The sequence below is a fragment of the Pelmatolapia mariae genome, linkage group LG10_11 (assembly GCF_036321145.2).
Source record: "Pelmatolapia mariae isolate MD_Pm_ZW linkage group LG10_11, Pm_UMD_F_2, whole genome shotgun sequence".
NCBI lineage: Eukaryota > Metazoa > Chordata > Actinopteri > Cichliformes > Cichlidae > Pelmatolapia > Pelmatolapia mariae.
Genome location: NC_086236.1, coordinates 12434677 through 12461871, shown reverse-complemented (window position 1 = coordinate 12461871; position 27195 = coordinate 12434677). Strand labels below are relative to the sequence as shown.

Below are 27195 nucleotides of genomic sequence, written 5' to 3'. Positions count from 1 at the left end.
GCATACAAAGTGGGCAGTGTTGAGTCAGTGCTTCTCTCCTGACCCCAGAGAGCTTTGGAAAACCTTCAAGAACACTTTCTGCTTGAGGAGTGATGAGGGGAGGAGAGGAAGAAAGAGACAGAAATAGAGAAGGAGAAGTGTGTCTGAGGGTTGACTTTCAAATCTCTTTAGTTTTTCAGTGCTGTCCCGACAGCGTCCCCTCGACTGCTCTGGCAAGAGCTTGCCAATGCCATAGAGATTTAGAATGTCTTCTCTAATTCTTCTTCTAGTTAATCTCATTTGTAACAGTCTCCCTTATGTAGTATGATCTTGTTGTCCTTTGCAATGTGGTAAAATATTAAAGTCTACTGTTAATCAGACCACGCTCGTTGACACTAGATTTCATATCTTTATTTATTGTTGTGATGCATTTATCTGCAGTATGAGAAACGGTACTAGCATAATAGTTAGCAGCCTTGGTAAAAAAGCATTATGGATGCATTGCTTATTGTACAAATTTTTAAACTCTGCCCAAACACTGAACCTGTGGGATTCACCAAGAGAGATGAACACACCATTTTTAATAACTGTTGTTTTTGGCAGTAGACTAAAACTTACAACTGACCGTTGGCATTACATCAAAAAATTGCCAAAGTTACTATGATGTGGCTATCTATTAATTATGTACAGTTGTGAACAGATGTTTCCATACTCTCATCATGGGCGTGAATGTCGTGACAAATTTAGGATTTTAATGAATTCTTTGAACTGTTCTTTTTCCAGAGTGGAATGATTTTACAACAAGAATTGGGTGGACAAGCTTGTGTTTATTTTGGACTTTCTGTAATCCACACAGAGTCAGAAAGAAACATATAGGCTCAAATATATACATACATTCACTTAAATCTTTTATGGTGGTACTATTCTACAATGTCTTTTAACTTTAACTTGTAGCTTCTCTATGCCAACATAAAAAGGAATTGTTTGACAGCACTCATTGGACTGACCAATGCTCACTACAATGGGGAAAGTCCAAGGAACTCTGTGAAGATCTAAGAAGAAGTTAGGAAGTTCTAAACAACTGCCGATTCCAAGATCATCAGTCAAATCATTCAAACAATTGTACATAAATACACCTTATTTGAATATATTACCACTTTCCCAGGGTTGGGAAGGAGACCCAAGCTGTCTCTCTGATGAGAGGAAATTGGTTGGGGTGTTTCGGAACAACTGAGGAACCACCAAGACTCAAGCCTGTTATGAACCAGAAACTGTTCGACAACCAATTTTCAATGAAATTCAATTCATTTTTTAATAGTACCAAATCACAACAACAGTCGCCTCAAGACGCTTTATATTGTAAGGTAAAGTTAAGGTAAAGAGCCTACAATCATACAGAGAAAACCCCAACTATCGGATGACCCCCCCCAGTGAGGCAGCACTAGTTATATCCTGATGTTTCTGCAGAGATCTTTGAGGTATTTGTTCCAGTTAGATCACATTAGAAGCTTTACTTATTATTCTCTGATGGTTAAATTAATATCTAGACAAATCAATTTTCCTTTTAACTGACATCATCCGCAGGTTCTTTTTTTGATATTATAGTAAGCTTCACTGTCTTACTTTTGAGCTTCCTTTCATTGTGTTATTTATACAATATCCTGGGGGGTTTTTCCATTTGTTTTGTCTACCACCTGAGTCAGCTAGTAGGTTGTAGTGAGAGCAGGGATAGCTGGGTAGGGTGTGGAGGTTGTTTCTTTGAACGTTGGGTGTTGGTGGTTTTCTGTAAAATATGCAAGAGCTACTTTTTTTTGGTGTGAAGTCACCACAAATATCTACTCCAGTCAGCAGTATACACTTGTACAACCTTTTATACTTCTGTCTCACCTTGGCCCTTCCTTTCATCATTACTTCTTTTCTTGAATGCTTCAGATTCACAGAACAAAGAGAAAAGTATTAGCATAAACAGTTTTAAGCTGCGTGGGTTAAAGAAGCAGCCACTTTTTTGTAACAATAGTGAAATGGAGCTTTTATATATGGATGGATGGATGATGTGTCAGCAAGTCTGTTTCAAAAGCAAACACCAGGACTCCTTGATGGCGGTAATATTGTAATCTGTCACCTGCATTTAGGATCTCATTACATACACAACTTTTTGCCCTGCTATACTGTATTTTTTAATTAATATGTCTCAGTGTGTCTATTGCCAAATGAGAACAAAGAAAATGTTTACGCTTAAGTTTTTCACATGCCTTTGAATAGAAAAGAGGGCTATTTGTAGCCATTTCTTGTTATTGTTATGGCGAACTAGCTTGCCCGTGTCTGTGGTAATGCGTGCCTAGAGATAAGAACAGGGGAGCAGTGTTTAAACTGTCAAACGGGCACTATTTGCCTGTCCTAAATCATTTATTAACTTGGAAAGGCCAGCTATTCACCCACCTCCTTAGCCTCCTCATTGTGCTGTCACTGTTATTGATGATGCGACTGTGTTGTGTCTGCATGCTAATTCACTAACTACATTTTGGAAAAAGCCACCGTTTTCACTGTCCTTTAGTCTACCTGCAAGTTTTTCTTTTAAGTCACTACTTAAAGAAATCGATCAAGGTTTTGTTTGGGTGTTTTTTTTGTTTTTGTTTTTGTTTGTTTCGTTTTTCAATATAGCTTTTGTGTATTTTATATGAAAACTCTGTGGAAAAGATTAGAATTATTATTTTTTTCTAAGGTATATGCACATGTTAACTTGACATATGTAAAGGTAGGTTGCAGTATTTAAGTTCCTAAATCTGATTTTCCTTGTTTGTTCCAGGAAAGATTCTGTTTAGGAGGAGCCACATCAGGGATGTGGCAATGAAAAGGCTAAGACCTATTAATGAATACTGCAGGGTGAGTATTCGTTATGCAATTCTCTCCTTATTGCTAAGCATTAACATATATATGGTATAAAATGCATTTGTCAAGAGAAAAGAAACCACAATCTGTGTACATTACATCACAGCTAGCTGGGGTTTTTTCCCCATTTTTTTCATCACATTCAGGCCCATTTTTAGTCGTCCAAACACATGCTTATTTTAAGTAAAGTCAAGCTTGTAGTCAAACTACAGCATTTGCATAATAGAAAGATTTATACGTTCACTTTGTTGCAGCTTTATGAATAATGCTGCTGCCCTTGCGATCTAAATTGGCACTGTGCAGTGTGTGGCATGCTAAACATCCCGGAGCAAGTCTTTGTGACCGCAGGCTTCCACTCTGCCGATGTGTTCTAAAAGGTCCCCAGGTGCTCTGTTGTAGACTCTGACCTTCCTGCAAAAAGAAACACGCCAAAGGAGAATTTTTCTCAAGGGATAGATGTGTATAAGGGGGGAAAAAGTTTCTGTGTAGCTAAATGAGAAGAGAATGTCGTTACACCACACAAAATGTAGGCCTTATGACCCCCTAGAGCAAGACAATTGATGAATGTTGCCAGGGTGCAAGCATGCTGTAATGTGTGTGTGTGTGTGGTGTCTGTTTTGTCATTTTGAAATACCGCAGCTCATTCCATAAGTGGAAAAAAAAGGATGATGCAAAACTTGTGCCTTGTCCAGCCCATTACATTGCTTTTTACCAGAGAGATTATTATTCACTTAACCTCAAGAAAAGGAAAATCATGCAACTCTACATTCTCCAGCTCCACTGCCGATGAGGTTAAACCGTATAACTGCCAACAGCTAGCAAGTAATTGCTTCATTTCAACAGGAATGCAACCACCACAGCCTATATAAAATAATCATGATTGATGCTCATCTTTTTAGCCTCTGAAGTAAAGTTGAATAGCAGTTTAAAGATTTTCATCTTTCTCAGTGAGGTGCTTTTTTATGGATACATATCTACAAGGCAGATATCTTCTGGAGTTGTGGTGGTTGCCACAGGCAAAGCATTTTCCCGTTGCTGAGCTAGCTCCAGTCAGCATATCCACACAACCACGGGCTGTGTTTTTGTTAAATTTTACAGGCGTGACTTGGGGCTTTAAAACATACACAAACATTTCCTTATGTCTCTCTCTACGTAGGAAACTTTGCTTCTGACTTAGCCTGTACTCGTGCTTTTACGATTTTCAGCTGCCTTATATTTTAATTGCTTTACTTCTCTTACTCCATCAAGACCCTTGTGAAACCATTACTGAAAAAAAATTACTTCCTAACGTGGAACTGATTGGTCACTTCCTAACCAGTAAAAACAGCAATTCTTCAGGCCTGAGAGTAAAGCTTTTATGTATGATGAACAATGCAGAGGACCGAAGGGGCTGTGTGTCATCTGGGGTGAAAGGAATGTGCAGCTGGTAGGCAACATCTTTAACCACTTATGTGAAAAATAAAGGTAGGGGAGGAAAGGGTAGAGTTGCTGGTTCATGTCTGAGGGTGTGGGTGTTTTATGGGAACGGCTGAGACAATTTCAGTGGAATTGCCACAGTCAAATTTGAAGTTGTGTAAATGTATGAAAAGCCATAAAATATACCTGGTTAGCATTATTGGTTTAAGGATGCCTGCCTTTAAAATATTTCAGTGTATATGAGCTTTGTTAAAGTTATGTTTAAAGACAGAATGGAAGCAGAGTGAAACTTAATGTAGTCCAGGAGTGGCTGTGGCTCAGGAGGTAGAGAAGGGCATCTACTAACTGGAAGGTTGATGGTCCAATCCCCAGCTGCTCCAGTCTGCATGCCCAAAGGGTCCTTGGGTAATTGCTCTTGATGCGTTCATCAGAGTGTGAATGTTAGCAACACTGACTTGCAGTGAAAAGCACTAAATAAGAGTCAGTCCCTTTACCATATTGCTTTTAAATTCAAGCAATATGGTATCTGTGTCCCACACATTTGTTAGTGATTTAAAACATCCGTCAGTCCTTTGGCAGTATCATACATGTCAGAGCTAAGCACTGCCAGCGAAGAAGTTATCGCAGTAGCGGCAAAAACAAGTCAAAACTTTACTGGAGGATCAAAAATGGCATTTCATCCACCCCCACATGTAGTCAGATTGACAAGGTACAACTTTGTTGTTCTTACAGAAGAGCTGAGTCATCTCTTCTGTTGTACAGCTGAGGCTTTGTACTGACTCATTTCAAATTTCCCTGGTTATGAAACCTTGTTTTTCATATTGGGAAGCACAGTTGGATGAAAGGTTGGATTAAAAAAAACAGGAAAAAAAGAGATCACTGAGAAGGTCAAATAGGTGATAAAAAACAATCACATAAAAAGTCTCTTTAGAGATTTATTTAGACCTTGCTTATACGTGTGGAACAGTACAAAAATCACTTATGCAGATAACATGAGCATCAAGATTTTTTTAATATATGGCTAAGATGCCCTTTATTCTAATTAAACATTCACTATATGTGTGTACATGTGAGAGGATACTATACACTGACCCACACTGCCACAGTGTATTGTACCTTGTGAGAGGTTGGTCTTGCATTTCCATTATATATTTTTCCCTGGAGAATACACACAAACACACACACACCCACACACACGTGCAATTACCTTAATGCTGCCTTCTATAAAGAACACCCATAAAGTCCATTTGCCGTAATGTACCCTGAGCCTCCCTCTTGTCTCCTCCCTGGGGAGAATTGTAATGAGCGGTCAAGCCACATGCTCACACGTGGATGGAAATAAATCCAAGGATTGCATCCTCTGCAGCAGGCAGAGATTTTGCACTCTGACCTCAGTTACAGTTCAACATCCTGGGCTGCATGACTAAACATTGTGTGGGTCCTCTGAAAGTCTTAACAACACAAGATTCTTTTAAAGCCTAATAGTTTTGAAGCCTAATATGTACCATGAATCAGCAAACAGGAATGAGGACACAAATGCACATTTGCATTCTGTATGGCTTTACAGCTAAAAGAATTGTACGAATTTGTCCACAGTAGTAGAAGAAGAAATGGTAGTAGTAGTGTCTCTTCTTTTCTTTAACACAAGCTGCTGAACCCATAGTTCCTACATATGACAAGGAAAACATAGTGCATGGGACAAGGACACTGTGGTTACGTCTTTGGCTTCCATTCCACATCCGTCAGTCCTGACGTTACATCAGCATGTGTCAGAGAGTCCAGGAGCTAGGCTGTGCTTCCTGGAAGGACAAAGCTGAAACACTTAGGAGTATTAAAATTAGAGGTAGAGACCAGAAGAGGAATCTTGATGGGTAGCACTGAGCTGATCTTGCCAGCAAATGGAGGAGTTGCATATTTTCTTCATAGCTAAGAGGGATAGTCTCCACAAGGTCATTGATGGGACTTGTTTTTTCTTCTGGTTTGCCACATCAAGCTGGTGAGGTGATTATTCGTTCCCCTGCTCCCCATAGAGAGCTGATTGAGAGCAAGTGGAAAACAGCCAGATAAAAAATGAATAGCTGTGCATGAGTAATGACTAATAAAGAAAACTGAATGTGGATGTTTGTCTTTTATCTGTTGTCAGGACTCATCTCTCTGCTGCCGGTGATCCTAAAAAGAGGAATAAAGATTTTACCAAAAAAATAAATAAAGAATGGAAGATTGCGATTTTAGGAATTTTTGATACAGCTTTTGTTCTTTCTATTGAAAACCAAGCGTTGCAGGGCAAAATAAGTATGAGAACAGACATAAAAACTTGAGGACAGGTCAAGTCAACACCGTTTTTATCCTCTGGTTGACTCCCTGTGCACTGAAGTGATTATGCTTGTCAGTTTGTGTGTTTAAATTTCCTGAAATCTTTGTGCACGCAGGCCCTCATTCAGCTGCCAGTCTACATCTCCCAGTGCGAGGAGGTCAGAGTGTTTTTTGAGACCAGACCTGAAGACCTCAACCCACCCAAGGAGTGAGTAGCACACATGTACCCAAACACACCCTCACATATCTCCTTAACTATTAAAAACCCTTCCTCTTGTATACAGTGGTAAGTCATTGTTCCATTGGCTCATGTTATGTCATGTCCTGCGAGATCTGCTGGTAATGAGCATTCATTATACCCTCTAATGAATATGATTTCATACTCTCGCTCAGCCTTCTGTTGGGGTTTTCTAGCAGAAACACACTTAATAGGTCCTGTTTTTAAAGCTGAGCTTGCATTTTTGCTGGAGCGGAGTGCGGACACCAGCCTCTACACAGCTGAGTCCACATGGTTTCTTGATAATCTCACTCTCAACACATTAGCGCAATATCCAGCACTAAAAGTAACGCAAATGTGTTGTTATTAAGCTTACTAACACATTTAGGGCTTATGGATGGCTGCCTTCAGCGAAACCGTAGACCCTAGAGATGTTTTATTTAATTAATTAATTTTGCTAACAGCTGCAGAAAGGCAGCGTAGTCATGTCCTCTCCGTCAAAACATCTTGACGTGTGTTGTCAGCTGTCAGGAAATCCAATAGATAAGGCCTGTGACTATATTTATGTATAAACCTATCACATCCTGATGTTTTATAAATGCCATAATGCCATTCAGGAGTGGCATGCACTGAGTGAGCAGCTGGGGGTTCACGCCCAAGGACAATTAACAGGACAAGAAGCTGTTATGAAGATTGAATGTGAAATGAGCTCCTGCAACAGCCTGCCATATTGTCATCTATAATGTGGACAGATTTAATCTTCCTTTGAAGTCCGCTGTGTGCTGCCGTCAAGTACTTTACTGGGGCCAGGTTTTAGGAAGACTGCTTGATTATATTTACTTCACTCTTTTGACAAGATGAGCCACTTTCAGTATAAAATGTGATGAACATTAGCTAAATAACTGGAATTTAAAACAGCCCTAACTTGTATGTACTTATTCTTACTTTAAATAGTAAATTCAAGTAAATTTGTGGGGGAAAAAAGATCTCTCCCAAAACTGGAATTATCACAAGGATTTGGGTGTTATTTTCCAAATGCAGCCCCTCTGTATGAAGAGTTTGCATTTGTGCTCTCTGATATTGGAAAACTTTTCACTCTATTAGTGGTATCAAGATGGTAGATCATGGCAACTGTAAGCTGATACCAAACAAAAAGTGTGTCTAAAAGTTTCCGAAGCCTGTCGGTGGAATATGAATCTATATTTATAAGTTATGACACCCAGGCCTCACTCTTGTTTGTTCTCACACATCCTCTGTCTTTTTTTCCCCTTTCTTACCTCGGGGAAGGTTGCCAAGGACCCATACTTCCTTACTCCTCATACAAAGCCCCAAGCATGTATCAGTAGAGATGGGGGAGAGAGAGAGAGATGTGATTCCTTGAGGCAGATGAATATAGGAAGGACCTTGGTTTGTCTTTATTGAAATTGGATTACTGCTTTCTGCTAGTGCAGCCTGTTGCTTGGCTGACTGACAACAAGGCTGCTGTACAGCAACTGTAGGAGAAGATTAATCATGGCCTATAAATCTACTGCAACGAGTAGGACATGTTATACTTTCTTCTTAAGAGCAGCAGAGAGGAGAGGAAAGGAGAGGACAGGAGAACTTAATTGTAAAGAGGAAGTAGATGGTCAGTGAGTAAAAAGGAAGAAAGAAGTACAAAAGAGGAAGTGTTGCAAGAAGAAGGCAAGGAAAAGGAAAGAAAATGCAAGGAAGATCATTATAGAAAAAAAGGACATCATATAACCTCATCCAGAGAGAAGGTTAGGCACAGGGAGGGATGGAGCGATTTTCTGTGAGCAGTTGTTTACTGTAAAGTTTAGTTTGAGGTTTCAAAACTTCTTCACCTTTATTCTCTGTATGAAAACAAAGTATACACATGCGGTGCACGCACAGATTAATCTGTTGTAGTCCATTTAGTCGGTCGCCCTGAGTATTTCTTTTCATAATACCCTAATTGGCAAGCTTGGAGGTAAACATTCACAGAGATGAGGTCTCTGCAATTAACAGTTCTATCAATCCAGTAATCCTTTATGTGGCTGAGAGCATTGATGTTGATGCAGAGAAATGGACACAGAGTGGCTGCCAAGGAAAACAATCGAGGGAGATAAAGCAGTAGGTTGAGCAGACGTGGAAGATGTGAGATGGAAAAAAGGAAGGCATTGGTAGGCTATAAAGTAAGGGTGCGACGTTTAGATAATGAGGGACAAACAGAGCAAATGCTGAGCATTAGCCACCAGTGACTTTTTGAGGCATCTGGCCATTGAATCAGTTCCTGACTCTTGCTGTGGAGTGATGGTCTATTTATCTGGATAATGTCTAAACCAGACACAGCAGATGCTGTATTGAATTTAACATCAGCCCGGATTTTCGGGATCAGCTATCTCAAAGCTTTTTATTCACATTAGCCTGCTTGCAGACATGGATCTGTTTTCTCCTGCGTGACAGTTTGTAGATTTGATGGGTAAAGATCATTTCTTTTTCTTTTTTTTTAAATTCCTCCAGCAGTACACATGTTAAATGATAGTGAAATTTAGTATAAATGAATAATTGGGGATGCTGTTTTATTGCTGTTGATGTTTGTTTTTAAGTTATTTAAGTGGGACCTTCATGAGTTTGTGAATTATGTTAAATATTATTAGTATGCTGGTTCTATTCCATTTTGGTATGTATGGTGTGGTCATGTAATGTTTTCTTTTCTTTAACAGGGAACCCATTGGGAAGAAGAAATCAGGTGAGATAGCTTTGATTGTGTATTTGAAATGAAAGGTAGGTTAGTTAATCATGAGAATCTTGGCTTTTCTCTGATAAACTATGTGTGGAAAGGAATAAAAGCAATCTTCAGTAATTACCTCTGTGTCATATGATAGGACGTTATCTCCATCTAGTGGTCACAGGTTGAACAAACCAAAACAATGACTTTATTAGAAGACATTCCTTCTATACTGATGTTACAGTACTGGTGAACAAACATTGTCCTTCTCTGTTCCTTTTTATATATACTCTGTATCCCCTCATCTTTTATTCTTAATTTTGCATCCATGTTATCTTTTTCAGTTTTCTTCTCCATTCATTTTCCTTTCCCTCAGGGTTTGTGGAGAGAGCAACTACTTTCCTAAAGCGAGGTAGTAAACACACTGTCATGCTTGGTCGTGCTGTGTGTGTAACCCCAGTTGGTCGTTAGTGGCCCGTCCCCCCTCTCCTTCCCTGGCCTGGGCAGGTGGGATGTGGCTCTGTTGAGGCTTGGGGCTTGCATTGGTTCTGTTAATGATAAATTGTTGGTGATTGATTTTTGGAACTGGTGTGGGTCGTATCTCAGCTCTATTTATATATGTTGTGTTGGGACAGGGTAGTAAAGTTATGCTCTACTATGAATGTATGACCCTGTATAGTAAGCTTGGTTATGCTAACAGCAATACATTGAATCAGGGAGTTAGAAATAGAAAGTTGTTTTTTTTTTTAATCACTAGATTTAAAGATGCATTGAAATGTAAAGGATTGAAGAAGCTGATATTATAAAGCAATCCTTTAAAATTTATACCAGTATGTTTCAGGATGCCATTGTCATTAATTAATAAATTACAATTAATACATTTGTCATTTACATTTTCAAATATGGCTCTGTTTCAAATATATCAAATATTATTTTTAAGGTGAGCTAATTACGCTAACTGACTTAAGCTGGTTTAGCTAGTGGCTCCATAGTGTAGTGATTTACAAATTTGCCAGAGATCTTTGGTTTGATCCTGGGAGGAAAAAAAAAAGGTTTGAGGTTTTGTTTGGAAAGGCATCTGGAGTAAAAAATGTAAAACTCAAACGCACAGTGACTAAGGGAATAGTTAAAAATAGCTTTTGTCAAAAATGGCTAGTGTTCCTCCAGTTCTGCCATAGAGAAATTTGCATTACTAATATTCAAATCTCTAACTGACATAATGGAGAAATTGCAGATTAAGCAGTACTAAATTTGGCTCTAATCAGATGTATTTTCTTAGCTAGCTGCTGCTCACTGAAGGAGGCTAATGCTAACGTATTTTAAGCGGCCCGATCAAGAAAATCTATTTTTTAATTACTGTACATACTTAATGTTATTATTATTTTGTTATTTTAAATCTGAACTTTTTGTGTGCCATAAACGCATTACTTTAGAATGTGTTTGATAGCACCTTCAGTGATTAGCATGCTGCGATTGATGCTAATGTCCCTTCATCGTGCATTGTATCAGTCAGTCAAGTTTTAGTGTGTGTATTTTTACACAGCAAATGTCAATAGAAAAAGCAGAGTTGTAACTTTTTTTTATTTATATATTTTTTAACAGTGATTGTATTGTGAACCCTCGTTTGTTACTTTATTTTTTTAGTGATGTAGTGCTAACATTGGTGGTGGGTCTTAATGATGCTGGTTTGTTTCTATAGACATGTCACAGTCATGGTGATAAATAAGTTAACCATCTACGCTTTTCAATCCATGCCCTTCACTCCCATTATCCAAATCTTCCTTTATTTCTCTCTCAGCTCGTTGTTTCCCCTCACGCTCCTTTCCAATCACGTACGCTGCCTCCTCCGTCTCGACTCTGAGGGAATCTCAGTAATGTACATAAGCCCCCTCTAACAAAAAAACTTTTTACTTAATAGCTTTTGCACAAATTGCGACCTTGGAATTATTCTTGGCATTTCATCAAAAGGCAGTTTTTTTTCCCTCCCACTTAGCCTAAAATTGAATTCTGGCTGTTTTGTAAAGGCCTGCTTAAATTGGTTTTTAGTGATGTTATTCAAAGCCCATATAAAGTCTGACATTTTAAAAGGTCATATTACATTTGGTCAATGAAATGCAAAACCTTTAAAGGTCAATACCTTAAACCCACACTGATGCAATCTTATAATTCCAAGTTCATGGACAGTCCTTTGATATTATGCACATATGAACAGAGCTCTTCAGCGAAGAACAAAATATATTGAGTGGAGGCTTTTCTCGCATTATTGAGATTTCATTCGTGACTTCCCCAAGAAAGATCAAAAAAGATGTGCTAAACTTCTGTTATGATTTTTTTTTTATTCTTCCCTTAATAGGAGACTCCTCCTCAGCAGACCCTCTTGTACTTGACCAGTATGTGGCAGTAACAGACTATGAGAAGCAGGAGAGCTCTGAGATAAGCCTGCATGTGGGGCAGGTGGTGGAGGTCATTGAGAAAAATGAGTCTGGCAAGTTTCATACAGAATTAGAACATATATTCTGTACATTTCTCTGATGTTTTCATTGTGGCAGATCGCTGCTTTCACTGTTCAGCAAACCTGTTACGTTAAGTGTTGATGTGGAACTATGCAATTACTTGAAACATTATGGGGGATTGTGGGACTGTTGCTACTGCTGGACTTGGTCTGTTGCCAGCTATTAAGGTTGAGTTCAGTAGGTTTGCTAAAAATACTCAAGAGAAATAGCAGTTGATATATTAATAAAAAAATATTTTAAAAACCTCAGAGTATGCCAGTAATGTCATCTTGTTTTGTAAATCATAGCTATTTATTAACTTTATTTAATTAATTAATCAAATTACTAAAACAAATAATCATTCAAATATCGGAATATCCGCAATGGTAACATGTACACCCAAGAACAGCGGTCCCCAACCTTTTTTGCGCCACGGACCAGTTTATGTCTGACAATATTTTCACGGACCGGCTTTTAAAGTATCACGGATAAATACAACAAAATAAAACCAGTACTGGTACCAAAAAAAAGAAGATTTATCCATAACATACAGGAAAAGACCCAAGGAAGCCAAGTTAGAGATAAAAACTTTGAAAAAATAATGATAAAAACCCCGAAAACCATAAATTTCACACCCAAGCCTCAACTCTCGCGGCCGGGTACCAAACAACGCCTGGGGGCTGGGGACCGCTGCTCAAGAAGAGTAATAGTAATGCATAATAAAAGAGTAATCATAATACATCAAATAAACTATAGGTTCTGCATACTTTAAAAAAAAAAAAAAGAAAAGCAACATATAGTGGTACTTTGCAACAATCCCAGCAACAAGTCAAATATCAGTCGTTGATTTTACTGATGCATATAATCCCTTAACTGAATAAGCACTGCATAAGGTGCAGTATCTTGTATATCAGTTTTTTTTTTTTCCTGCCTATTTAGGGTGGTGGTTTGTGAGTTCAGAAGATGCTCAGGGCTGGGTCCCTGCCACCTGCCTTGAGGCCCAGGATGACCCTGATGACTTCAGTCTTCCAGGAGAAGAAGGTACATCAAGCTTTACATTTGGGTGCTACTGTTTAGATGTAATGTTGCCACAAGGAAAGGTTTAGGGTGCAGTGCAGAAGTGCAGAATACACCACGTCAGAGGCACATCTTTTGTTACACACCGTTTAACTCCTGTAACTCACTCAGTACTCAGTTGATGGTTAAAAGTCAGTCTGACAAAATTGCTTTGCTTATTGAGTTGAAGACTGTTGCTGCTAAGACTCTGTGTGTGTTTTGCATTTTAGAGAATTGGCAAAAGAAAATCCAAAAGGATCAATAGAAGAAAATTACAATTTCATTGCGAAAGCCCTAGTAAGGATATGCTAAAGAAAGGAATATTGTACAGTAAATGACAGGATCTCAAAATAGGGTGCTCTGCCAATATGCAAATTATAGATCTTAAAAGCCTGAGATGTATGACGTGGCTGGCTGCCCTATCAAAGTCTGGAGTCATCCAAATCAAACATTCACAGATTTTATTCCGTAAGAAAACAATACAAAATCAACAAAGTGCATTATGCTAATCAGCATTCAATTTAAAATGCCACACGAATAAAAAAAAATTTAAAACACCCCAGTACCCCAGAGATCCCTATTAACCATTAGATGAAGGAACTATTTGTCAGTTCAAGTAAATAAAAATACCAATTATTTCCCCGTAGATCCATCAATACCGAAAGTGTTTTAGGATGAAAATATCCTCCAGATTGCATTTGTAATGTTCACTTCCTATTTTGCCCCAATTACTGTGCTGGGATGTCAGTGCCACGGAGATTCTGGTCACTGCCAAGGCATATGGGTCGTCGCAGAACTTTAGGGGATCTATTCAGCACAGGCTTTGGGCAAGGTGGAGCGCACGCCTTTCTTTTCCCCCTATAATGAATATATGCGTGTGTGTGTGTGTGTACACGCACGCATATAAAACTGTGTGCATGTTTGTCCATGTGTGTGCATGAAGAAATGTTGCATGAGTGACCTCAGCATGTAAATAAATCCTCGCATGCAAAGTGAACTGCATATTTGTGTATAAATGTATTTGTTATAAATAATATATATGATAAAAATATATATTTATTTATATATCAAATAAATGACTAGAACAATTTAACCAGCATTAATAAACACGTGATTGTTCACTGTGTGTAGTATGTAATAGTAGTAGAAATGATGTTGACAATAGACAAGGCTTTGTTTGTTGTTGTAACAAGTTTGTCCTGTGTGTGCGTTTTTGTGTCTTACATTTTCACTCCACAAGATGTTGCTCAAGCCTTGCCTCACTAGATAAGTTATAACAGGAAAAACTAATGTGTGCCTATAGCAACCACAGTATCTCATCTGAAATCTCAATATTAAATTGCTGAGCAGTTTCTGTTAATCAGAAAGAAGTTCCTGTGGTTTTTGCCCTAACAAGAATCTTTGCCAACTTTGTGGGGAAAAAAAAGGATGATAGTCTGTGTCTGGTGTTTTTTAGGTTTTGGTCAGAAGCAAAGTCCCTCATTTCCTTATGTGTTCAGTCTTAAAAAGAGAAGGTTTAATTTAAAGTCTGTTGAGGAAAAAGTTGGTCTCAAAAGGCAGCTCAACATCCAACCTCCCCGTGCTTGCTTCCGCTTTAATATGTGAAGCCAGGGTTTGTTGTGCCAGTCATTAGCAGTGGCATAACAAGCTCCACTTTCAGCTTTGTTGGCAGTGTGTCACTGGCAACACACTTTTACTTGGAGATTACACCCATTAACCTATGTCGATTGCCAGTACTGCCATTAGAGGCGAGTGGGAATAACAGAGATAGCATTCACCCCTATCATATCCTTTTGAATGCTTTATTTTATTTTAGACTGGTTGCATTATTACTTGAATTAATTTTTAAAAATGCTGTAACTTTTACTGTCATCTTTGATTCAGTTTCACATTGAGAAAAGTAAAAAAAAAAAGAAAAAGATAGTAAATCCAGGTAAAGGAAATCCCAGAAAGTTGACTCTTTTTGTTTCTCTGTTTCTCCCACTGAAAACGCTACGTCCAGATAACCAGAATCAGCTCTCTGGGGATAAATACTTTAGGCCATTGTAGTTTAAGTGTGTCATTATGTGCTATACGTACCCAGCCTACGTTATGCGTTTATTTGTGGCACCCGCTGTGAACTGATAACGTGTTCTGATACACGTAACAATATTTCCTTTTTCCACGTTCAGAAGAGAAGTACTCAGTGATTTACCCGTACTCGGCCAGAGACCAGGATGAGATCGACCTGGAGAAAGGCATGATTGTTGAGGTTATTCAGAAGAACTTGGAAGGCTGGTGGAAGATCAGGTAATGATGCTATATATAGTTATAATACACAGACACAACAGCCACATTTTTGTTATACAGTGCAAAATGTTCAAATACTTCTTAGTACATTGTTGATAATGGTGGTAATAAGAATGAAAATGCTAATGCATGTTACTGTACAGATTGCAGGAAGGTCCACTTAGAATTTTTTGTTTTCCTCCAGCTTTATGTTCATTATATATCAGCCACTAACTGTCCATCTCTCCTCCATTTAGGTACCAAGGCCGCGAGGGCTGGGCCCCAGCGTCCTACCTGAAGAAGGCTGACACGCAGAAGCAGTCAGCAGGCGCTCCTCCTCATGCCAGTACAAATGACCTAGACGGGCTTTCTAAACAAATCCAGCAAAACAACGCCGCTAGAGAGAACCGGGAGAATAGCCAGAAGGAAAACAGGCTCTCAGTTTTCTCTGATAACAACAAAAGCAGTAAGTGAATTTAACAAAACAGTGCCTCTGAGATTTAGTTTTAAAATATTAAAGCAACCAAAGCATGCAAAAGCTTTGCAAAGATAAGCTTGCACACAAGTGACTAAAACCTTTTTTCTGGCAAAGCAACAATGTGCCAAATAATACAGTTTTACCTGATGACAGTCAAAATATTTATTGTGCCAGTGGAGAAAACCTGAATGGAGACGTGTAACAATTTCCCAGAACACATATTGCTAGTTTTCAGTTGGGCTGCGAGCTACTAGTGTGATTTTGTTTTGTTTTTTGCAGAAGTGGGATCAAGACACAGACCTCCTCCACGCAGAGATCTCACCATTGTAAGAATGTACCCAGTAGTGATTCTGTATATCTGAAGATGGCTTTCAGTGGCATAATAAATAAATAAATAACTAAGGTTTTCACCAGTGCAACCTTTATGCGTGCCTCTCACATCCCACAGCCACGTGGTACAAACTTACCCAAGCCACCCGTTCCTCCCCAAGTTGAGGAAGAGTTCTACACCATAGCAGACTTTCAGACCACCATCCCTGATGGTATCAGCTTCCAAGCTGGAGTCAAAGTTGAGGTGGGTTAGACACGGCCTAATGTTTTGCTCCTCTGAATTATGAAAAATGGTTTTTCACTAACATTTGGTTTAAATTACATCAATAAATTCTAGGTGATTGAAAAGAATGCAAGTGGTTGGTGGTACATCCAGATCGATGACAAAGAAGGCTGGGCACCTGCCACCTTTATTGACAAGTACAAGAAGACCAGCAATGCCTTGCGACCCAATTTCCTCGCCCCGTTGCCCAATGAGATGGAGAAGCTGAGGCTGGAGGATGGTGGTTGTTCGAATGTTTCAGGTACAGATGACAACTGGTCCAAGCCTTTACCAGATGAGCCAAATGCAGCCTCTGAGTCCTCTACGCGCCCTAAGCTCAGAGATTGGAAGTCCAATGCCAGCAAGGGGCCCTCTTTCTCTGGGCCTTTGCCCCCAGCCCCAACTGCCCCTCCCGCTGAGGAGAAACCTGCTCTGCCGCCTCGAAGAGAGTCTATTAATAAGAGCTTTGAATTGGAGGTAGCAGAGAAATCGAGGTCAGATAACTCCAAACCTTTGCCTCCAAAACCCCCAGCCCCTGGGGTCATCATGCCACTGGTTACACCTAAACCTCCCCCCTTCAAATCAGACAAACCCCCAGAGACCAAGAAAGATGAAAAGAGCAAAGCTCTTCACCTTCGAAATGAGATGGGTCTTGAATGTGGCCACAAGATCTCTGCCAAAGAGGTGAAGAAGTTTAATCTGAAACCTGTACCTAAACAGCCACCAAAACCCAAGCCAGAATCACAGGAGGAGAAAACCGAGGCACCAGGCCCAGCTGTGTTTATGAAGGCAAAGCCAGTGGTCCGACCTAAACCCGTTACAGCTGCCAAGCCAGATCCCCCAGCGGAGAACAAAGTAGACATCACCAACTTGAGAAGCAAGTTGAGACCATCTAAGCCGGCAGATGCTAGCTCAACAGAGGTGAACCATCAGAATGACGCCTCGCCAGCAATAAATAGTTCCCACACAAGTTCACCCCCTAGCTCTCCTCCAGTGAGCATCCCACCTCTGAATAACGGTAAGTATTCTAATGAGCCAAAACTTCCACCAAAACACATCAATGGTCATGGCCAGGAGAGCTCATCGCCTCTTGCAAAACCAGCAGTGCCTCCCCATAAGGAACCCCCTCAGAGACCGGCGGCCATGGTTCCAAAAAGACCACCCCCTCCAAAGAAAACCGATCCATCAAGTCCAACTGAACTTAAATCTCCACCAACTCTTAAAGAAGCCCAGGACGTTCCCAAGGCCGGACTACCACAACTCAGCAGACCACCTCCCCCAAAACCCAAAGGGTTTCAGGCACCAGCAAGCAAAGAGAAGGAAGAGCCCAAGGTGAATAAAATCCCAATTCCTCCAAAGCCCCAGCTGAAGCCCGGGCCACCCAAGGATAGGCTTCCACCTTTACTCAAGGAGCCCAACAAGGATGAGCTGTATCTTGCTGTGGCAGACTTTGAAGGGGATGAGCAAACATCCAGCTTCAAGGTGGGCACAGTGTTTGAAGTTCTGGAAAAAAACAGCAGTGGCTGGTGGTTCTGTAAAAACGTAGGAGAAGAAGTCGAGAGCTGGATCCCCTCGAATTACCTGAGCAAGAAACCTTAGGAAGTAAATGTGCTCGCACACATCGCCATATGAACATATAAGTAACTTAATGATCTAAATGAACAAGATCTCACTAATTTCTTGCTACTTAGCCTGTTTTTTGTTTTTTTTATTTATAGGTACATTTTTTTTATTGACACATTTTGTTTTGTTTAATTTTTATACAAATATTTTACCTACCAACTGAACCAGCAATAACACATGACCTTGTTGGGTTTTGTAATGTTTACTTTTTTTGTTTTATGTCAACTATATATGAAATCTTAGGTTAAAAAAAAGTATCTTGCCTTTGCTGCCGTATGTTAGTCACCGTGTCAGTCTCGCCATTTCTCGGGCTAGAAACTAGAAAAGCAGTAAATGTATCTACACCCTTGCCTTTTAATATATGGTGCCTCAATATTATATTCGAAGTGCTTCAGCGCTTATTAAACTGTATGCAATGGTAGACATAGTCCTTGTTGGAGTCTTGGAGTCATTTTACTATAAAATCAAGAATCGCAATATACATCGCAAGAGTACAGAGTAGACGTTTAAATTAACTCACTGGGGGAGTTCATTGACTGCATCTGAACTTTCAAGCGCTAATAGTTGGTTATCTCTTTGCCCAGTGCTGTTTGTTACCTTGGAGACGTGCATATTAGCGTTTCCGTATTGTATTGCTTTTATTCTGACTGCATAATTAATGTTGCAAAGAATTGTAACAGATGTGCACTTTCAGTCATTTCAGCTGAAGCTTAAGGTTTGCACACACTGAAAGAAAGGGGAGAATGCCACGGTGCATTTAGTTTTATAAGCCATTTTCAGACTGCTTTCTTTTTTTTGTTATCCTCACTGTAGCAAAGAGGCTATATTATCCAAACTGAGAAGGCAAGAAGGGTCTATATATCAAAGTATTTTAACATAACTGTTCTTAGACCCATCAGTGGGATTTGCAAAATGTGAATGGCAGAGCACATCTGCCTATCTGACATAGCAATTGAATACCTACAGTCATTTGTGCAATGATTTACAGTATTGTAAATGTACAATCTGTTCGTAACCGAAGTGTGGTGCTCAGATAACAAAGTATGACCGTTGTATAAGAATAATGTTTTACATTGACGCTTGACTGGTCTCAAGCATGGTCGGTGAAACAAATTATTTTTTATTGTACAGAAATGAGTCATATCTTAACTATTGTCACTTTTATTTGATGTTCCATCTATTTTATCCCCCTCTGTGCTGATCAAAGGGTTAGAAGAAGAAAGTTTCAAGAAGGTATTTGGTTGTTGATTTATAGGATTTGCTCACTTATTGGGTAATTAAGGAAAGGTTTGGGGAAACAACTGGCTGGTAATCTAACAATTGGTCCATATCTCAAGTGTTTACAAAGTACCAATTGTCTGACACTAAAAAAATAAAATCTGTTCATAGTTATGGAGATAATTAGACAAGGCTGCAAGCTGTATAACACTAATTCTGTTCTGCTTGTAGTTGCTATAATGTTATACCATCTTCCAATCATACCAAAGTATGTTACTAACTTTAAAAAAAATCCTAAAGTGAAATTGTGGGAAAGGACAGAGAAGTACAGTAGTACAGTACAATGCAAGGCAAGTGTATAGGTGGATGGGGTTATTTCAGTATTGTAAACTGTTTACTTTTTTGCTATGTGTTTTCATTACAGTGTATCTGCTTTTGCTTTAAGTCAATAAAAGTTTTGTGATTTTTCACTTCAGATGTCCCACTGCTTCCACTCAGTGTTTAGAGTTTGATTTATTTGGGTTGGAGCCCCTTCAAAACTGCTTAAATTCTTCATTGCACAAATTCAACGAGGTATTGGAAACATTTCTCAGAGATTTTGATCCGTGTCGACATGGTAACATCAGTGATACTTCAGATTTGTCAGCTACACATCTGTGATGTTAATCTCCTATCCCAAAATGCCATCTACTGAATTGAGATCTGGTGATTGACGAGGGATTTTCCGGTTCAAGAAACCCTCACCACTATGTATCAGACAGTATGGATCCATGATTTTGTGGTGTTTACACCAAGTTTTGCAGCATAATTGAGAATCCTTACAGCAGACAATGTTCCTTCAATCTTCTAAATCTGTGTGAACTGTAGCCTCAGTTTTCTGTTCTCAGCTGGTGTGCTCTTCTGCTGCAGTAACCCATTTGTTTCAAGGTTACATGTCTGAGTTACTGTTGCTCTCCTGTCAGCTCAAAGGAGTCTGGCCATTCTCTCACCTCTGGCATCAGCTAGGCATTTTCTCCCAGAGTACTGGATATTGTCCTCTGTCCACTCTGTAAACGCTAGAGATGGTTGCATGGGAGATTATATACTACCATGTGATTGGCTAATTAAACATTCGCATTAACAAGCAATTGAATATTTGCATCCAATGAAGTGCGTGGTGAGTGTAACAAACTGGAATGTTCTCGCTTCACAGTTCCTCCAAGTTTAGCACTGCTACAATGAATGACTGAATTTGCTATACTGTCTAGCATAAGTTACATAAAAACATCCTGTATATAGTCACACTCCTGCGTTCTCCACGATACTGTCTTTGTTCTTTTTAATAACCTTTCCTTGTGTGTGTTTATATATAGAAGAGTTGACACTGGATTTTTAATCGCATAAATCTTTTTTAACCAACTGTTAAAAAAAAAAAAAAAAAGAGAGAGATATCAGTTGACAGCCTTGATGTGTTTTCCAGTAGAACAGGTGGTATCTTGTTACAAAGAATCTCCACAACAATCCAGCAATTATAAAATCTGCATTTATTTACAACAGTGGTTCCTTCTGAAAAAATTTTATTCATACAGTCCCTCCACACAAATAATGTTATGTAAACTAAGGCAGAGAGTCAGAGATACAGAGCCAGTAAACAGAAAAAAAAAAACTGTAAATGTAAATACTTCTGATATAAGAGAGATTAAGCTGTACCTGATTGTGGACCTGATTCAGTGTAAATCTGCAGGCCAACTGCAGTTAGCTGATGCAAACTGCTCCAATAAAACCGCTCCTCACTCAAGAAATCATGATTTTGAGCTGCAAACTTGCTTTAGGTAGAAGATTAAACAGCTAGAGGCATTTTACAGCAGACTGAATTGTTGCACCCCCTTAAAATGATATAAAGAACTATTGTGTAAAAACCTAAATTATTGCTATTGAATACCTTAAAATTATAAAATGGTTAAATCATTCTTAACCAAAGGCTTTTATTCACCTCCCAAAAAAAGTTAACATATATATTTTTGGGTTTAAGCTCTTCATGTTATTCTCGCTCTCAGTGCAAAGGAAGGCAAAGTTTAAGAAAAATAAACCTCTTTAAGCTTAGCAAAAACATATAATATTGCACATTGGTTAGCATTTACTGCATGTTGCATAACAATTCAAATTTAACTCCCCTCTATAACATCCTGAAAAAACAAAAACAGCAAACAAGCAAACAGTATTTTGCTCTGGCTTTGTCAGTTCCCATCCAGTGTGACTGATTTCTACAGTAATGATACAACAGAAAAAATAACTGAGCAATACTGAAAAAAAACAAACAAAAACTTGTGTTCCCTTATTAGTTAACAACGAAATCTTAAAAGAAACCATCAAATTCAAATATACATTGCATTCAGCCTTATCCCTCATTTTTAAAAAAAGATACAAAATCATCACATCCTTCATACCATGATTAAAAGACAAAGTAAATCAAAACTATATAGGGGTAAGCTGGATAATGTTCTTTGAGTAAAAATAAATAAAGGCAAACTTTGGCAGCAAAGGCAAAGTAAGGCACAGAGAACAGGAAATTTAAAAAAAAGATTCAGTAAATCAATACAATTGTAGAGGAGTTTTTGGTCTTATTTGAAAGATAACCTTGAAAAATTAAGGTAAGCAAGTACTCATTTACTAGGTCGTTAATATTTATAGCATTCCTTGTTGTCATGGAAAAAATTATCTCTGGCTGGGTGCTTTGAAAAAAAAAAAAACCAAACCTGTTACCTAATCATAAGGTGGTTTTTCTGAATATTTAATCATTAAAACAGATAGTTTGGTATCTTCAGCTCACCCCAATAAATGGCCTTTGTATCACATTATTGAGAAATCTGAAGCACACTTGAAAAGAAAAAGAAAGCAAACACTGTATGGGAGTAGATATTATGTCAGGGTGTCTAATGACGCACATCAGAACATGAATAAAAACATAAATATTTACTAAAACAATAAAGAAACCTAATGGAAGGATCAGTATTCTGCCATTACTGGTAAAGCAAGAGAAAAAAAAATAAAAGGCCAGCAGGCAATGGTACCAGTGGGTGTGTATACGTTAGTGGGCAGAAGATAATATTGTGTAATGTCACAGCAACTGTTCTCATGTGGTAGTCTCGTCTTGATACGGCATAAACTTGGAGACTCTGTTGGGAGAACTGGGGTTTGGACAGTCGGAACTCTCACTCATCCTGAAGAAAGCCTCCTGCTCCCTTTTCCTGGCATTCAGCTCATCTTCAAGGGCCTGGGAATGTAAAATGCACAAGTTTACCTCACAAAGATGTAAGCTTTTGCAATGTGAACAAAGTAGAAAACAAAGAGCACTAAAATTATGAATTATTTGACATATCAACCTTCCTGTCATATGATTGGGAAAGCAGTTATTACATTGTGTCTTGTACATTTAAGTACTTAACTACTATTTTGGTAAACTTTGTTTATTGAATTGCATGGCTACAGCAAAATATGTTTTAAGAATGTGCTCAGAATGAAAACACTTCCAAAACACCCTAGCAAAAATACTGTAACCATACATTTTTTACAATTGTTTGCATTTATTACAACTTTAGTAAGAAATAGGAGCATTTTTATCTTTATCTCAATTCACACCAAGCACATTTCAGTGTGTTTTTGATGATCATTCCCAGTAAGCCTGCTCTTAAAAATATAGAAATCACTATGATGGTAGTATTCTGGGGGTATCTGAGCCACAAAATAGACTCCAATACATTGTTTGTGTAAGAAATTGTGAGTGGAGACAACATACCTTCTTTTTGGGCTTCAGCTGTTCCCTCCAATCCTTCATCATATAGTTGTGTTGCTCATCCAACATTTTGAGCCTCTGAGTCTCATTCTCAATCAACAGGTGACATTTTTCATTCTGCAGCATAAAATGTGCTTGTTAAGCAATGTAGGCTAGTTATTATGCTCATTAAGTGTCCTCTATATTCTTGAAAAAAAAAATAATACAAATAGATTTGTAATAAAAATGTGTAATTATGAGAAAATATTTGCCCTCATTCACCTGTAGCTGCAGTAGCTCTCTGATATTGCTTTCACACTGACCAGTCATCTCCCTCATCTGGTTCTCGTGCTTCTGCTGCTGATGCAGCCTCTCCGCCTTCTGCCGCTTCTCCTCCTGCTGAGAAAACTGGAGAGCCACGCATGGAATAAGTTACTAAATAGTTAACTGAATGTGTGAATATGGAGTAAGAAAGCCCCTCTGTCTCACCAGTTTGATCTTCTCCTTGTCCTCTGCAGCACTGCCCGATGAGTTAATGCGAAGGCTCTTTTTGAACATGGTCATTCGAGTCTTTGCCTCACTGCGCTGAATCTTAGGCAGTCGGCTCTTCTCCAGCTGCTGCTTAGTTTTCAGGATCTCAACCATTCGCTGATTGTAGCTCTGCATCTGTTCCTTTTCCTGCAGGAAAAAACAGCAACACAGAATTGGTCAACTTGATTTTGTCATGTAATCATGATTTAGGTGTTACCAAGAAGCTGTGTGTGCAAACTTATTGTGGCAAGATGATATCCACTAGTGTACCTTCTCATGCTTTTTGAGAAGCTGATGCCTCTGGAGGAAGTACTGATCTTTCATCTGCTGCTTCACCAACTGATGTTTCTCATAAAGGTTCTTCTCCTCCATGTCCCACATCGTAGCTTCACGCTCTAATCAAATTTTAAAAGTTGACACTGAATGAAATCAAACGGTAACTACAGCAAGGATGGGATAAACACAAAATGAAGAAAACAAAGCTGAAATTGTTACTGTGATTCTGTTTGGTTTACAGATGTTGTACCTCTGATAAGGCTTTGCTTCTTGTTAAGGCAATCCCTCTCCAGGTCTGCAATCTCTCTCTTGTTGTTGGAAATAATATTCTTCAGTGTGGTGTCCAGATAGTTTTTCTGAGCTACCAAGAATTTATCTTCCTAAACGAAGGAGAAGGAGGAAGAATTGAGGAGTGGGTGAATAATCAGACAAAATCAGCAGTTTCATGCAGGTGCCGTTTTCCTTCATACGATCTACACATGCCAATTACAAGAAGCCTGCAGCCAACATAACTCAACTGAGAAATATGCCATCAGTGTTTACATCTAGTCTCTTTCCTGGTAGATGTATACTTCTATTTGCAGTGATAAAGTTGGTAAGTAGTTTGATAGCAAAATAATAATTTTTAGATATAGCACCCATTTACCAGGTTCATTGTTTCTGAAAAAGGAGCTTTTTCCAGTGCACTCAACATAATTTTTATGATCGTGTCAGAATTGTAAGTATTTCCAAAACTGAGCAACTTGCACCACCAAAACAACATAGACTGAAAAATAACACTAAATTCAAGAGTTTAAAAAAATATAAATTTGAATTAACTGAGCTGTAATTATGCATCAAAATGGCACAAATGACCTAGCATCATACCTCTGACATCTTCATTTCTTGGAAGGAATTCATCTTCTGTTTCAAGGTGTCTTTACGCTGACTTCTGGGCAGCTTATCAACAGATTGTTTTACCTAAAAAGAAAATACACTTCAGTAACTAAACCTCAGACATCAGGACTTCAGAAAAGTATACAAAAATTACCAAACTGTGCAGTCGTTGAGGCTGAGCACTGAAAGCTTCCTTTGACTTGCACCCTTTCTTTATGTTCTATTGTGAATCAAGTGGGCTTAAATAAAAGCAAGAATATGTGAACTGATTACTGGTTATTTTGCTTAGGTGCACGCACACACTTTACCTCCTTTTTCTTTAGTTTTAATTGGTCCTGGAATTTGTGATGGTCTCGTTCCTGTTCTGCTTTGATACGCCTGGTTTCTTCTTTCAGTTTAACTTTGTGTTCTTCCTCCATTTTCTCAATTGCCTGCTTCTGGTTCCTCTCCAGATTCTCCAGCTCTGTATCATAGTGCTTCTTCTTGGTCTAGGACACACCAACAGGAGATATGCACATTATAATTTTAGCTGACAGCAAACAAGGAAAAAGTTTCTAGTTCAAAAGTTTATTGCAACTGAAACCATCCTGATTTCAGAGTGTTTTGCATATTTGTCACACTTACATGTTTCAGATCGTCAAACCAATTTTAATATTAGATAAAGATAAGCCAAGTAAATACAAAATGCAGTTTTTAAATGATTTCTTTCATTTATTAAGGGAGAAAAGTTATCCAAACCTGCCTGGTCCTGTGTGAAAAAGTAAAAAAGTAATTGCCCTTTGACCTTCTTAAATCATGGATCAACTGTGATTAACCACATTTTTTGGAAAATACTGTGGAGTGACGAGACAAAAGGTTTGAGTTCCATTACATCTGGCATAAAGCCAACAAAGCATTTTACATCCTACCAACAGTAAAATATGATTATAGTGTGATGGTCTGGGGCTGTTTTGCTGCCTCAGGACTTTGAAGACTTGCTGTGGTAAACAGAACCATGAATTCTGCCGTCTACCAAAACATCCTGAAGGAGCATGTGTGGCCATCTGTTTGTAACCTCAAACTGAAGCACACTTGGGTTCTGCAGCAGAACAATGATCCAAAACACACCAGCAAGTCCACTTCTGAATGGCTTAGGAAAAACAAAAGGCTTGTTTTTCTTGAAGACTTTGGTGTGGTCTTGTCAAATTTCTGGCCTGAATCCGATTGAGATGTTGTGGCACGACCTTTAAAAGGAGGTTCATGCTCAAAAACCGCAATGTGGCTAAATTACAACAATTCTGCAAAGATGATTACTCCACAGTGCTGTAAAAGACTCACTGCTAGTTATTGCAAATGCTTGATTTTTGTTGTTGCTGCTAAGGGTGGCTCAACCAGTTATTAGGTTTAGCAAACAATCACTTTTTTTCCCCACACAGGGCCATGTAGGTTTGCATTTTTCCCCCTTAATAATAAAACACCTTCATTTAGAAACTTCATTTTGTGCTTTCATATGGTATATTTGTCTACTATTTAAATTTGTTTGATGACCTGAAACATTTAAGTGTGACAAAAATACATCCGACCATAGAATTAATGCAACAACTGTCTGACTAAGTTTTAGCTAAAGACGAAAATGCTGTTGTTAAAGCTGTTAGAGTAATGTGACTCACATTCATCTCCTGGTCAAAACGTCTTTGTATTTGTTCCCTTTGTGTTTCCAGTTTGGCATTCAGAGCAGCCAGGGCCCGCTGCTCTTCCTTCTGCAACAGACGGAGCTCACGCAGCTCCTGCCGCCTACAAAAAAATTAAAACAAATGTATGTATGTATGTATGTATGTATGTATGTATATAGCTAAGGACACCCAAAATAAATGAAACTATGTCAGGTAAGATCTACTATAACTGGTAGCAAAATAACACAAGTGCTTAAATTACAGGTTAGAACTATATCACAGGTTAGATCAGGCCACGGCAGCAGAAAAGTAATGAATAAGAGAGTAGAATAAATTGAGCTTACTTTATAATAAAAGCAATGTTTATGCTGACAGAGCACTAACAGCACTCTGAATGGTGCAAACCCAATGGAAGCAAAAGAAAATGCAATTTTTGTTGAGCACCGAGTTTCTGAAGATTATTTTCACCAAATTTAAACTAAGAATGATATGATAATATTACTGCAGCCATAGGTGCAATATCATAGTCCCACCACTAGATGGCAGGAGTAAAACACAGGAACTCACTATGCTTCAAAGGAAGTGTGTTTAAGACCAAGTATAGAAATCAGTTGTTTCAAATACAGATCACCTGAACTTTGACTTAACCAATAAGTAATTTCAGAAAATAAATTTTCCTCTCAGACCAAATGAGATCAAATTAGTATTTTTCCAATAACAGTTCTAATCTCAAGGGACTAAAGTCCCAAAGAGCAGGATGACTTAAATAGTAAGAACTAAAACATAAAACAAAAATAAATAAATAAATCACAATCCAGTGTTCACTGTGTCCTGAGAACACAAGAGTCCATGCCTCTC

At 38.6% G+C, this 27195-nt stretch overlaps 2 protein-coding genes across 3 annotated transcripts in view; one reads left to right on the top strand and one right to left on the bottom strand.

The window, feature by feature from the left end:
• sh3pxd2b (SH3 and PX domains 2B) overlaps window positions 1-19721 on the top strand; it is a 33834-nt gene extending 14113 nt beyond the window's left edge. The window contains exons 4-14 of one of the 2 annotated variants that reach the window (XM_063486746.1): window positions 2786-2862; window positions 6714-6805; window positions 9520-9545; window positions 9901-9936; window positions 11878-12009; window positions 12956-13057; window positions 15244-15361; window positions 15598-15806; window positions 16098-16144; window positions 16267-16392; window positions 16486-19721. In XM_063486746.1, coding sequence (XP_063342816.1) covers window positions 2786-2862; window positions 6714-6805; window positions 9520-9545; window positions 9901-9936; window positions 11878-12009; window positions 12956-13057; window positions 15244-15361; window positions 15598-15806; window positions 16098-16144; window positions 16267-16392; window positions 16486-18009 — 2489 coding nt within the window. In that variant the 3' untranslated portion in view covers window positions 18010-19721. The remainder of the gene's footprint in view (window positions 1-2785; window positions 2863-6713; window positions 6806-9519; window positions 9546-9900; window positions 9937-11877; window positions 12010-12955; window positions 13058-15243; window positions 15362-15597; window positions 15807-16097; window positions 16145-16266; window positions 16393-16485) is intronic. The other variant, XM_063486747.1, reaches the window with a different exon arrangement.
• A 1053-nt stretch (window positions 19722-20774) lies between these two features.
• stk10 (serine/threonine kinase 10) overlaps window positions 20775-27195 on the bottom strand; it is a 39485-nt gene continuing 33064 nt past the window's right edge. Inside the window, exons 12-20 of the mRNA XM_063487897.1 lie at window positions 26335-26458; window positions 24994-25173; window positions 24677-24769; window positions 24060-24189; window positions 23804-23928; window positions 23492-23680; window positions 23285-23410; window positions 23027-23140; window positions 20775-22504 (exon numbers count right to left, since the gene is read on the bottom strand). Of these exons, the coding sequence (XP_063343967.1) occupies window positions 22364-22504; window positions 23027-23140; window positions 23285-23410; window positions 23492-23680; window positions 23804-23928; window positions 24060-24189; window positions 24677-24769; window positions 24994-25173; window positions 26335-26458 (1222 nt within the window). The 3' untranslated portion in view covers window positions 20775-22363. The remainder of the gene's footprint in view (window positions 22505-23026; window positions 23141-23284; window positions 23411-23491; window positions 23681-23803; window positions 23929-24059; window positions 24190-24676; window positions 24770-24993; window positions 25174-26334; window positions 26459-27195) is intronic.